This window comes from Bactrocera dorsalis, chromosome 5 (assembly GCF_023373825.1).
Source record: "Bactrocera dorsalis isolate Fly_Bdor chromosome 5, ASM2337382v1, whole genome shotgun sequence".
Lineage (NCBI taxonomy): Eukaryota > Metazoa > Arthropoda > Insecta > Diptera > Tephritidae > Bactrocera > Bactrocera dorsalis.
Genome location: NC_064307.1, coordinates 21,672,136 through 21,685,188, shown reverse-complemented (window position 1 = coordinate 21,685,188; position 13,053 = coordinate 21,672,136). Strand labels below are relative to the sequence as shown.

Below are 13,053 nucleotides of genomic sequence, written 5' to 3'. Positions count from 1 at the left end.
ATGTGCTATTGTTGTTGTGTGCGTACCTCTTGCGCGCCAATCCCAGTGGCAAAAGCTCAACACTGCAACCCAACAAATTGAACACGCGATGGCTAGTGAAGTGTACGTGCTTTATGTCGATGGGCGGTTCGTTCCACATGATACGCTTCGGTATGCGTGCTGTTGTTGTCGATACGCGTAGGTAGGTGCCGTCGAGACGCAAATAAACCGAATTGGTTTGTGTGATGTGAAAGGTTAAGGGGTCATAGCTGAAAATCTCGTTCATCCAACCCTGTAGCATATAATTTGGTTTATTTTATTAGATTCACGTTATGTTTGGATCATTTATTTTTGAGGTAGATATAGAAAAATCTAATATTTATTATCAGTTTTCTTAGTTTAATGCATACATTTACAGTTTTTAGCATTTTTGAAGATGAATTTTTATATCTCACTAACTACTCGACCGCTTTAAGCCAAACTTAATTCGTTACTTCCCCATTAAGCAGTATAAAACGAGAGAAATTAAACCACAAACCCTGGCTACTTCCCATGGCATCACCTACTGAATGTAATACGTTTATTTGAGCACAAATATTAATCCTGACATGTGGCGATGTGGTTCTAAAAGACGTTGAAATATTGAAATAATAGATAAAATAAGTCTAAAGATTTCCTTAGACCACATATAGTCAAGGATTTTGTTACTTCCGGTAGACTTTATGTCATAAACACGGCTCGATATGTGATAATCTCAATAATGTTTTGACCTTTGGCGCTTTGACTGTTTCCAAAATATCTTTAAAGTGTAACTTTGTTAAAAAAAAAAAACACGGTAAAGAAAATCAAACCCCGATAGAACGAGCTACCTGGGTGCAAAACTGCAAAAGTAATGGGCAAAACGATAGATTGGAAGTACAGAAAATTCCTATTGGCACTCGATAGAAAAGACTGTGGAATCATAATCAGAATGCTAACTGGTCATAGGCCCGCAAAATGGGGCTGACAGATCGAGAAGGCTGCAGGAAATGTCCAGAGGCTGGCACCAGGCAAACAATGAAGTAACTCTTGTGCACTTGGCCCGCATTGACAAGACTACGCTGTAAGCACCTAGAGCCCTATGGTATGATACACTGGAGAAGGTATCGATCGTGTCAAGCTCATAGTGGTATGGCTCATAGGCCTACCAGATTAATGTTACTTCTTTAGGTAGAGCGGGAAGATCGGGGACATTTCCGCACGGGCCCAGAATTCTCAGGGTGGGTCCGATGCTCTGCAATATTTTTTTCTCAACAATTCACTACATTCATCCTTGTGCCGCAGTTTTCTCTCAGGGCCCTGGCTGGAGGGGATTCGTATTTGACACTAATGGAATTTTATTATGAAGGATACCTTAATAAAATGTTTGGCATAAATTGAATTGTCCTCGAAACGGTCAAAATAGATTCAATACTTCCCCCTTGCTACAAATAACAGTCCGTCAGTCCAGAACCAATTAAACTAATTGCGTTAACAAAACTCAAACGTATGTTGTTCCTCGTATCGGTTATGATTTCGCCAAAATAATACCGCGGTTGCGACCGAAATTACGGATAAGGGCACGTAAAAATTACCGTTAAATAATATTTTATTTCACCAAAAGTTAAAAAAATATTCAACTCGCCATTAATATCACTATATACGGATATACGGCCAAATACTTACGGCATAGGATTTAATTGTTTTGTGCTCCTCCACAGCCGGCACTTCACAAATAGGCATTTTCGTATAGTCTGGTATCTCGAAGTCAGTACCTTCGGGATGGTGTTGAAAGAATTTATAAATAATCGATCGTGCCAATACACTTAGCGAGTCGGCAATAGCGAAACTCATCAGACACGCCAGTACGCCGCGTATAAAACCGTGAACGGGCAAGAGCAGCACTACAATGAGCACGGCCAAACGACTTATGGGCATGGTAGCGGCGAATTTTTTCTTCGGTTGCAAATGCTGCTCACGTTCACGTTCACTCTCTCTTTGTAATATCTCTGCGGCATGTCTCAAAGTTTCCAATTCATTTTGGTGCTTAATAGTCTCCGCATCGGCGGGTAAACCTTCAGTATGTGGGGGTGAAGCTTTGTTTGAGCTCCTCTTACCGAAATGTAGATGCAAATCATGACGATTGCGTGAAGAAGTTTTGGGCTCTTCCGCACTCCCAGCTGGGTCCTGTGGTAATGTTGGCAAAGTATCTTCCATCATCTCAACACCCGACTCGATTTCCACCTCCTTCTTACCAGCGATTATACCACGTTTCTTAGTTTTCGAGCTCGCCTTTTTGTCCGTCACTGTCGCCTGACTTTCGACGGGCTCGACGCGTGGCGAGACGTTCGCACGTTCAGTTTGCTCCGTCGGCGAAGGACGTCGTCGGCGCATTAATGCATCACGCAGTGACGTGTTTGAGGACACAGGCGGCGGACCGGCGGGTTCCTTCTTCATTGATTTGATAGCAGCTGTGCCGAATGCAGTGGAAATGGTAGCCGTAGAAAGTGCTGCTGTAGCGAGACCAGGCTGTTGTTGCGATGGGGAATGAGATTGGTGAGAGTGATGGTGCGTATGTTGCGTTTTGGATTTCACTTTCGATTTGAGATTTGCTAGACCACGGCGCAGTCTGGAACGTTCTACCTCAGCTTCGGGCAGCGGTTCACCGTCGGCTGAGGAATCTGAGTCTCCACCTTTAAAATGCGGCGATTTACGTTCTAAATCGAATAGCAAATCATCACTGATGGAAGAGTGTGTGGTCGGATTTTCGGTATCCGAGTCTGGATCGTTTATTTGTTGTGGAAAATATTGTCGTGGGTTCTCAACTACAAAGATTTTACGAGGAATAAATTCATTGAATTTTTATTGAAAAAAGGAAAGATAAAATGAGCTCACCTTTCGGTACGGACGCCGACAATACCTGTGTGGTAGTTTTCGACGATTTAATGTCTTCGAATGTCTGTGAAACTTTACCCTTAATTAATTTCCAAGTGCCAACCGTTGGTGTATCACTACCAGCGAGCGCTGCTATCAGATTTGGTCCTGAACTCGTTGGCGAAACGCCTTCGATGCTGCCCGATCTAAACGCACAAACAAATATGTTGTAAACAAAATATCAAATGAAAATGATTTGTTTATTGTGAAAATGGTTTCAAAGCACAAATTCAAATGTCATTAAAAAAATAAACGAATACAAAGTTGCTCATTTGCCAGAAATTGGAGAGTTTAAAAATAATTTTCCGCTCAACGTAAAACTCATAATTCTGGTAGAGGATTTCTATGCATACAATTTTAGTGTTTCGAATTAAAAACTTCAGAGATTTTATTGAGACAGTTATAAGATCTTACTAGCACCTTTGTTGTGGGTATAGCCGATTTTTTTTTATAAGCTTGAAATATATTTCGTCACATTATCCTAGAAACAGAGACCTTCATAATTTTCAAATTATTACGTAATTTTTACTTATTAGTACTTGATCAGTGTTTAGTATTAGTATTAGTATTTTAAAAACATTACACAAGGTCTTGGTATTAACCGATCAGTTGCTATATCAACTTTTTCCTATAGTGTTCGATATCGGTAATTTCTAGCAGTTTCTTGTACAGAAAAAGACGTATGTAAAATTCCATATCGATATCTCAAAAACTGAAGAAGTTGTTCACGTATATATAGACAGATTCACGGACAGAGAGGAAGATGGATATAGCCTTAAAATGTCTCCGACGTTTTCTTTTGAATATATCATGATATCAGGAGGCACTAAATCTTAGCAAAAAGCTGTTGGTTCGGAAAGTGGGATCGAACTTAATTATCGTTCAATGGTACTGTGCATACCCAGATAGATAGATGGAAAATTGAGACTTTGTACAGCGACCTATGGTCTATTGTGCCCTCTACTATATCACACATGGTCACAAAAGTCCAGCATTCTGAACAATTCCAGGAGCTTGTTGAGGTGATGTGGTCCCTGTCTTATAGATAGAACCTATGGACTTGAGCGTGCTTCTTCAAATTGCTAAGCAATCTAGAAACAGGTGTTTTGAAATTTCCTGTTCCATGTCGCAAAACCGGCAATTTGCGCAAAAGACTAAGCTCACGTTGGACAAGTGCTTCATGACCCTGCAGTGCCTTGTATAGAGTGCGAAAAGGAGGTAGAATTTATTTCAATATATTTAATTTCTTTAATCCTTCTGGACGCTGCCGCAGAGGGTGCTAGATAATCGGCCAGCTCAATGAAATTTCCCCCTTTATGCGCAGGCATCCAGATCAGGTGTACACGGTAGGAAACTACTAGGCCTTTCTATACACTCCTCCACTAAAAACGATTTGACCTCATTAGCTGAGATCGCCCTTGGTGCCGCTTAACTATCGGTAAGTATAGCGATTCTCTGGTTGCAATAGTTGCGGTGGAGATTTATTTCTGTACACTAACTTATAGATAAGACTTCTGCTTGAAAGATGCTCGAAAAACGTCCCACTGGTATGGATAGTTTGGTATACGGTCCCGCTATGCCTGCTCCAAGGCTTTTCGGTGTTTTTGAGCCCAGTATACCACTGGATAGTGCTAACCCTCAATATTAGGTCGAGCGTGGAATCACTCCACTCCGCCTTACTGCCGCAAGTAAATTTAAAATTCTTTGTAAACCTTCTCGTAACGGCGTCTTTTGGCCAGAGCCAGTGGTGTGTCTTCCCCTAGGGCCTTCATTTGTTGAGACGTCATTAACTTTCCTTTGCCAAAACCCCCTGCTGCAATGAGCAGCATGGTATGTTTCGCTACCTGTTTGATTACTAGATACAGTGGTGTGAGCTCCTGCATGATTTCAAGTAATGCGGTTGTTAAAGTGCGCATTACCCCTGAAGCGCAGACACAGGCGAGCTTTTGTAGTTTCAATAGTTGAAGGCCTACCGAAGACTGTGTTGCCTTATATGCCCAAGCAACCGCTCCATAAGCGACAGCCTGCTTACGTTAGATTGGATTATCAGTCTGAAATTCGTGGATCCATGAATAATCCAACTTGAAAACATCGATTCGTTATACTGGCTAGAAATACTAGGTATGGATCAAAGAGTCCGTTAAACCAGCCATAATATTGATTTCGGCTATCTCTTTTGGATCGCCGCAAGTATGACTGCCGAGGTGTTTCAAACTCAGTCTTTCAAAACAGTGGAGGGGAAAACTTCATAATGTTTCCAACTCACCTTCTCGCATGCAATTTTGACACAAAGGCGAAAAGCTTTTAAACACTGTAGCTAGATCTTGAAAACACTTTATTCTTATCCCAAAACAAATTTTCAATTTCATTCTCATCAAAATACCCTTTTATTATTAAAAAAAAAAATAAAACTGCTGTTAACTTTTGTTTATTTCAGAAAAAAGTATTTGTTTTATTATTTAAATGGAGATATTGTTCGTTTATTTTTTTATTTTTATTTTTATTTTTTTTTTTGTTTTTATTCTTTCTTAAAATTCATATACTGTTACAATATATTTTATTTTTTATATGCATAAATTAAAATTTTCATTTTGTGTACAAGTTACATATTTTTGGTTTTTGGTTCTGTGGTCACATTGCAAGCACATTCTTGTTGAACTTGTTGTTGTTGTGGCTAATGAATATTCTTACATTCGGTAATTGTTTTAGTTTTGCAAATTTGGTCAAATAGATTTCGATTTACGCTCATTTCTTGCAAACGTTTTCTGTTTTTATGCTTTTCATTGTGTTTCTTTTTCAGTTCTATTATTTTGAATTGGGATCAGAAATGTAAAAAAAGTGAAATTCCATTTTTTATTTTCGAAATTTTCTCTACCAAGTTGAAGCTTTATCCGGTTTAAACACTTCTACCTAAGTATTTTTGTTAATGTGGTTATTTATTATGGGTTTTGACTTTAGTTTATAAATTTACTACTTGCTTCTATTATTTTTTACTGAGAAAGTACGATTTGGAATATTGGAACGGTTATTTGTTATAAAATATTTAAATTCAACTAGATGCGAAGGTCATAAAATCGTAAGTATTTCATGTAAATGGAGTTCAAATAAAAACGATAATAGCTTTTTCTATGTATATACTTTGTAGAACTTAGAATTTTAGAAATGCATATAAAAACACAAACAACAAATCTGGTTGATTTGTAAAGCCAAAGTTAGCGGAAAAGACGTCTATAATGCACGTGTTCTTATCAGAATCCTTAGAAACCACGGCCGGGCTATTTTGACACCCAATCGGAGAGGGTTAAAAGATGTTGCAAGTATAGTCTTGATCAGCCACTGAACAACTTATATACGAATAATTAGATTTACTAGCTTTACCTCATCCTATGTTGGTACCTAAGCGACGTTCTTCTCCAGTTCTTTTATAAACTCGTCAAGACTACAGAAACGGAAGTAAAAGAATGTGATTGGTTTAATCCAGTGGAACTTTTCTTCTAGTTGGTATTCTTCTTCTTTCTTGGCATATTGGGGTATGCAGTACCCAGTTTTGATAAAATTGAGCTCCACCAATGGTCCAACTAATTATGACTATAGCAAACACGCTCTTTCACTCAGAATGTATGAAGCGGATGATTGCAGGCCCTTGATATAAAAACTTTCTAAATTTTTAATAAATTGTTACCTAAACTGTGAAAAGAGTGATTCTTACTGACTAAAGATATTGCACACATATCGAAGTTTTTTATGTTAAAGCTTTTTGTCAAGGGCATACATTAAAATATCCCCTCGGTAAAGATATTTCTTATATTTCGGTTCATCAAAGCCGGAAACCTGGGTCCGGAAAATAGCCCGAAAGATTAAAAAACTGGTTCGTATATAGCCCAAAGGAATACATTTTATAATGCACAATGCACAGACCTTCTCTGCTCTTTACACGTGGTCAACACAAAAATCCTAAGGAATATGGTGGGTATCAATATTTAAAAATTTTAGCTATTCCACAGTATCACTCTTGCCTATTTCACTAAAAACATCGCTAATTTCGCAATAGGTACTCTTTTAGAAAGATTTTTTCAAATATTCTTCCTACAAATTTTTGGCGAATGACTAATCGATTTAATGAGAAGCTTCTTCAATATACAACTTGTATTAGCATTTATGGTTTATTTACTCTAAGCGAGTTGCTGAAGGTTATATTTTTGATTCAATTATTAAACCAATCGAAAAGCTATTTCGCACAGGAGTTAATTGATCAATTAACTGGCCTTTGCTCGATTCAAGACGGAGGTCAATTTGCCATACAAAATAAAAATCTTATTTTATTACATTAATTCTGCAGCTATGTATGAAGGATAGAGCCACGTGTAGAATGCAAAGAAAATTCTCCTTGTGCCATTCATTTAGAAGTCTTCAGAAACGATTTTTTGACACATGGCTCAAGCAGCTCACGACTTCTGGGCTTAGACCAAGTATCCTCTGGCTTGGCCACAAAAAGGTTCGTTTCAAATCACCCAAGGAAAAGGACACAATAGCTTTCGCCAATAAATAAGAAGAATAAGTCTAAATCGAGTTGAAACTGGTGTGCAATTATTCGGGTTGTTGTCCAAGCTGTAAAATTGGTTGTGTGCACTGATAAATGCCAATCAGCTGCTGAATTTTAATCGTTAAAAAATATAGAAAGTAAGTAATACAAGCAAGACCTAGGCAAGGTTTCTGTTACTCCGCACACAATGTTCAGAAGGCGGCAAAACTGTGCCAATCGCTTGCTCCAATTCATTTGCTAATAGAAGTGTGCAACCAATCGTAGTAAGTCAAATCAAGTCTAATGCATCATATAGTCGCCGAAAAAAATCTCTTCTTTTGTAAATTTTTTTATTAAATTTTCATTTTTATTTCCAATGTGTGCTTTTTATTTGAAAGAATGAAAAAACTACAATATTTGTTGTTCTCACTATGTTATAGTTTTTTTTTTGTTTTTTTTTATGTTTTTGTTCATTTCTATTGCAAATAATTATAAATCTCAACTATTAAATAATACACAGTATATTTTAGGTTATTTTCTGCTTCTCGTATATGAAATATATATAATATTCTATAATATTGTGTGTATATAAGTAATTATATAAAATATGAAAAAGAAATATTTCCATAATAGATATCATGCCATGCTCATGACGCTTGTAATATTGCATTAATATATTTATTTTATTTTTAATTTTTATTTTTTATATTTTATTATATTTTTAATATTTTATTTATCTTTTACACTACTTTTTGCTTATTATTTGTTTTGGTTGTAGTGTAGTTGTTGTTTTTTTTTTTTTTTTGTTTTCTGTCCTTTACTTTATATATTAAAGCATGTATATTATTTCATTATTTCAGTATGTGTATGTATTCGTAAATATTTTGCTAAAGGAATTACTGCTCGTTAAGGGTATTTGGTTGCAAATCTGCGCTTTCTTCACGCTTTCATTTTTTTATCATTATTTTGCTTTGAAATTTATTTGCTGCATTTGTTTGAGTTTTATATTGAATATTTGTTGTTTTTTTACATACAAATATTTTTTGTTTGTTTTTCTAGCTGCAAATTTTCAAATTTTCTGTTATAACGGTACTTTTTTATTACAGTTTTTTTTCTTGTATTACTGTTGTTGTTGTTTTCAATTTCGGTTACAAATTTTTTTTTTTTGTTTTTGTAGCTGCAAATTTTCTGTTATAACTGTTTTTTTGGTTTTTGTTTGTATTAATGTTGTTGCTGTTTTCAATTACCGTTATAACGAATTTTTTTATTACTGTTGTTTTCAAATTCTGTTACAACGGTATTTTTTGTTATTGTTTTTTTTACATGTATTACTGTTGTTGTTGTTTTCAATTTCTGTTATAACGGTATTTTTATTATTCTTGTTGTTGTTGTTGGTTTCACTGTTTGTTTGCGTACAATTGTTATTTAAATTTTTGCTTGGAAGGACGAGTTGTGGGAGCCACTCGACGCATGCGCACTTTTTTCACGTGACTGTTGTTCTATTTGTTGTTGTTTTTTTAATTCAACTATATGCTTAGTTTTTGTTTTTACACATTTGCAATTTTATGCGCTTGTGTATTTGTGTTTATATGATTTTCTGCTAATTACAAGTAATTTTTCTAAATTTCCATTATTAATCCAATTAAATTTAAGTATATATATATGCATGTATATATATATAACTGTTAATGCAATTAAGGTACAATGCTATCCAGAATTAAAAATGCATTTCCATTGTTGCCTTTGTTTCCAACACTACTGTTATACTACGAACCAATCGGTCGACGCGCCAAAGTAATACTTTTTAGGGTTTCTAGTTGTTTTTGTTTTTCGTTTTCTTTTTTTGTTTTGTTTGTTCTAGGTTATCATTGACTTTGTGTCTCAATTTAATATGTTTTTCTTTACTTTACTGTATATTTTTAGTTCTTAAACAGTTGGTTTTGCTTTTACTTATATATTTTCTAGTAAGTCAATATGTAAAGGTACCAAATTCATCATCCAATTAAGGTAAGTTTTTTTGTTTTTGTTTTTCTTTTACTAATTCATTATAAAAAAGTTGTGAATGCAATAATCTTCCCTTTGTCTACATATTTTTTCTTAATTTTTTTCCAATTCTAATTTCTAATAGGTAAGTGTGTGTGTATGTATTTACTTATTTATAATTTTTATTCCTTAAACTTTTTTATTACTATTGTTTTTATTACTGATTCACTAGCTACAAATCATCAAATAAAAAATATACATACGCTTTTTCATACATATGTATGTATGTACATATGCACACATCTTTTGTAATAATAAAGTCTGCATTCGTAACTCACAAAAATTGTGCTATGAAAATCTTCAAAAAATATTCTATGCAACTTTTTATTACAATGCATATTTTATATTAATTTATTTATTCTTATATTTTCCATAAGACTTCTTAATTATGTATATTTATGTAATTTAATTTAATTAATTTTTTTGTCTTTTGTTTTTAACTCTTTTGTGGATATGAAAGTATGAATACATGCAAGCTTATATAAGAAGGAGAATTTTTAGGGGTTTCGGTTTTCTAAGGTAACGTCTTGAATTTCGTTTTATGCACCTTGTGTTTCATAATCTAAGAACATTATACAAAATGTGCTAAAAAATATATTTAAATAATTTTTTTTTTTTTGAAAGAATGCTAAAATATTTTTTTTAAGATTTCGAATAAATAAACATTTATTAAGATTTCGATAGAACAAAAATTTATTAAAAAAACAAAAATTTATATGAAAAATTGTAAATTTATTGGAAATGAGTGTTTTCCAAAGGAAAAAAATTTAGTGTGAAACAGTTTTAATTTATTGAAAGTGTTACCTAATTTTCATCGAGAAATTACAAATTAATCCCACATAAACATTTTCATAATTTGAGAAGTGGCTCAATGGCTTTCACCACAGTAACCTGCAAATAATTTATAAGAGAGTAAGTACAATGAAATGAGAAAATTATACGTGAAAACTTTTCCAAAAATACTCTCTGTCATTTTATACACTCTTATTCATCTGAAAAGGACGTGTGGCTTAATCAGGCGTTTAATTGTATTCTTACCAGCTTCATAGTATATTTGAAAGTGTGCACTCACATGTTTTTAAGCCTTGATCTTGAAAACGCGGGAAAAATAAGAAAGAAGTGCTGAGATATTACAACCACGTCTTCCCTTTCTGCAGCTGGTGTTCGGCATTAATACCTATAGGTCTATGACATGTTAAAATCCCCATAACTAGGGAGAGGTTAGCCTTACTGAAGGCGAAGAGTTCACAAAGAGATCTTTTAGGTTCAATCTGGGCAAAAAGAACCTTGCGACAGCGCATCAACCGACAGTTGTCCAGCGCTGGCCAAGTTCCCACGAAGCCCAGCTATTCAGTAGGAAAACACACAAGCACCGATCCGTTCCCATTCTACTTATAACGGAGCTAAGGTAACATTTATTGCCAGCTCATCAGCCTTACAATTACCAGCTAATTCGCTATGGCCTAGCACTCCTACTAGTATTATCACAAAGTGACTCGTAGCTATTGATAACCAGCAACGACGAAAAAGAAGAAGAACACGTAAATGGAATGCTTCAAAGCTAGATTCAGAAAAGCTCCTCGCGGCCATAGATGAAAACCACCAAAATTCCATGCAAGTAGCACAGCTAGGTTGATTGTCCAAGCAACTATGAGCACCATTACTGAGGCATGTAAAATAGCAATGCCCAAAATAAAAGGCGGACATCTAAAGAAAGCAGTTTACTGGTGGACTGACGAAATCCGAAATCTTAGACAAACTTGCCTGCGCAAAAGACGACGATATACAAGAGTTAGAAGAAGAGGAAGAAACGGAATGGAAGCGCATAAGGAATATAAAGCTGAGAAAAACTGAGCTGAAAGACGCAATAACAAGGACAAAGAAAGATAAATGGGAAGAGCTACGTAACAATATAAACAAAAATCCGTGGGGTCTCGGATACAAGATCGTAATGAAAAAACTCGGAGCAAAACAGTCCCCCACTGAGTTAAAACGCCGTAGCTATGGAGCACATCGTAAACACTCTGTTTCCAACCCATGACCTGGGAAGAGACCCACCAGAACATGCACAAGAGAGCTCATGTCCGCCTTTCACCTTGGAGGAAATGAACACGGCAGCAAACACTTTAAAGATCAAAAAAGCCCCTGGGCCTGATGGATACCAGTGGAAGTGTTAAAGCTAATCGCTTTGGAACGTCCGCACTTACTGCTATCCATGTATAATGCATGTCTAAACGAGGGCTTTTCCCAGAAGTATGGAAGAGGCAGCAGCTGACCCTAATAAGCAAAGGCAAAGGAGGACCCAGGAACACCATCAGCATACCGACCTTTATGCATGCTAGATACAGCAGGAAAGCTATTAGGAAAGACTGTTGAAACCTCGCATCATAGCCGCCATAAACGATGCTGGAGGCCTATCAGAGCGACAACATGGCTTCAGACCAGGAAGGTCCACCTTCGGAGCTGTGGAAGACGTCGTGCGCAGCGTGGAGGAAGCTGATCGGAAGAACAACTTCTCGAGGCCACTAGTCCTCCTGGCAACAATTGACATACGAAATGCATTCAATAGCGCAAAATGGGAAAATATGATCGACGCACTAGAAAGTCGCTTCAAAACGCCCCCCTACTTGATGAAAATGATACGAAGCTATCTTAAGACAGGAAACTATTGTACGATACGAGTGACGGCCCACAAACTAAGGAAATAACCTCTGGAGCAGCGCAGGGATCAATACTTGGACCAGATCTATGGAATGCCAGCTACGACGGAATTTTAAACGTTGAAATGCCTGACGATTGCTACCTCGTTGGCTACGCAGACAACATCGCCGCCGTCATAACCGCACGTAATACCGACATGGCCAGGCGTCGACTTACACAAGTTATGATACGAACACAGACATGGTTGGACTCACACGGCCTCAGCCTAGCTGCTGAAAAAACAGAACTGATCCTGCTCACTAGGAAACATATCCCGCTGGAGGTAAACATGCAAGTTCATTCAGAAACTATTAAAACGACGAAAACCCTAAAATACCTAGGAATAAGAATGGACAACAAATTGACGTACTGGGCTCAAATCCAACACGCTGCAAAAAAGTCAGCCAATATAACAATGGCGCTATCAAATCTCATGGCAAACACCGGAGGCCCACTTGCAAGCAGAAGGAAATTACTTATGGACACAACACAGTCAGTGCTACTGTACGGTAGCGAAATATGGGCCGATACATTAGATGTAAAACACAGGCGAAAAGTCCTTGCTAAAGTGCAGAGAACAGCAAGCCATGAGAGTTGCCTCGGCGTACCGCACTGTATCCGAACCCGCAGTGCTAGTGATAAGCGGCGTCATCCCCATAGACCTTCTCGCAAAGGAGAGAAGACAACTCTGGCTAAGGAAGAAAGACGGAATAGAAATACACATGGCCACAAGACAACAGGCGAGGAAGCAAACTCTCGAACTGTGGCAAGATCGGTGGACAAGGGAGAGAAAAGGAAGATGGACCGCCAAACTGATTAAAGAAATAGAGAAGTGGCACAGTAGAAAACACGGCGAG

General features: G+C 36.7%; 2 protein-coding genes across 13 annotated transcripts in view; one reads left to right on the top strand and one right to left on the bottom strand.

The window, feature by feature from the left end:
* Nucleotides 1–13,053, top strand: part of LOC105230077 (TOM1-like protein 2) — a 245,553-nt gene that overhangs the window by 163,638 nt on the left and 68,862 nt on the right. The gene's annotated exons all lie outside the window — the stretch shown is intronic.
* LOC105230130 (translational regulator orb2) overlaps nt 1–13,053 on the bottom strand; it is an 82,148-nt gene that overhangs the window by 8,707 nt on the left and 60,388 nt on the right. For all 12 annotated transcript variants that reach the window (XM_049457587.1, XM_049457598.1, XM_049457596.1 and 9 more), the window contains 3 exons: nt 2,893–3,077; nt 1,684–2,822; nt 27–271 (listed from right to left, as the gene is read on the bottom strand). In XM_049457587.1, the coding sequence (XP_049313544.1) occupies nt 27–271; nt 1,684–2,822; nt 2,893–3,077 (1,569 nt within the window). The remainder of the gene's footprint in view (nt 1–26; nt 272–1,683; nt 2,823–2,892; nt 3,078–13,053) is intronic.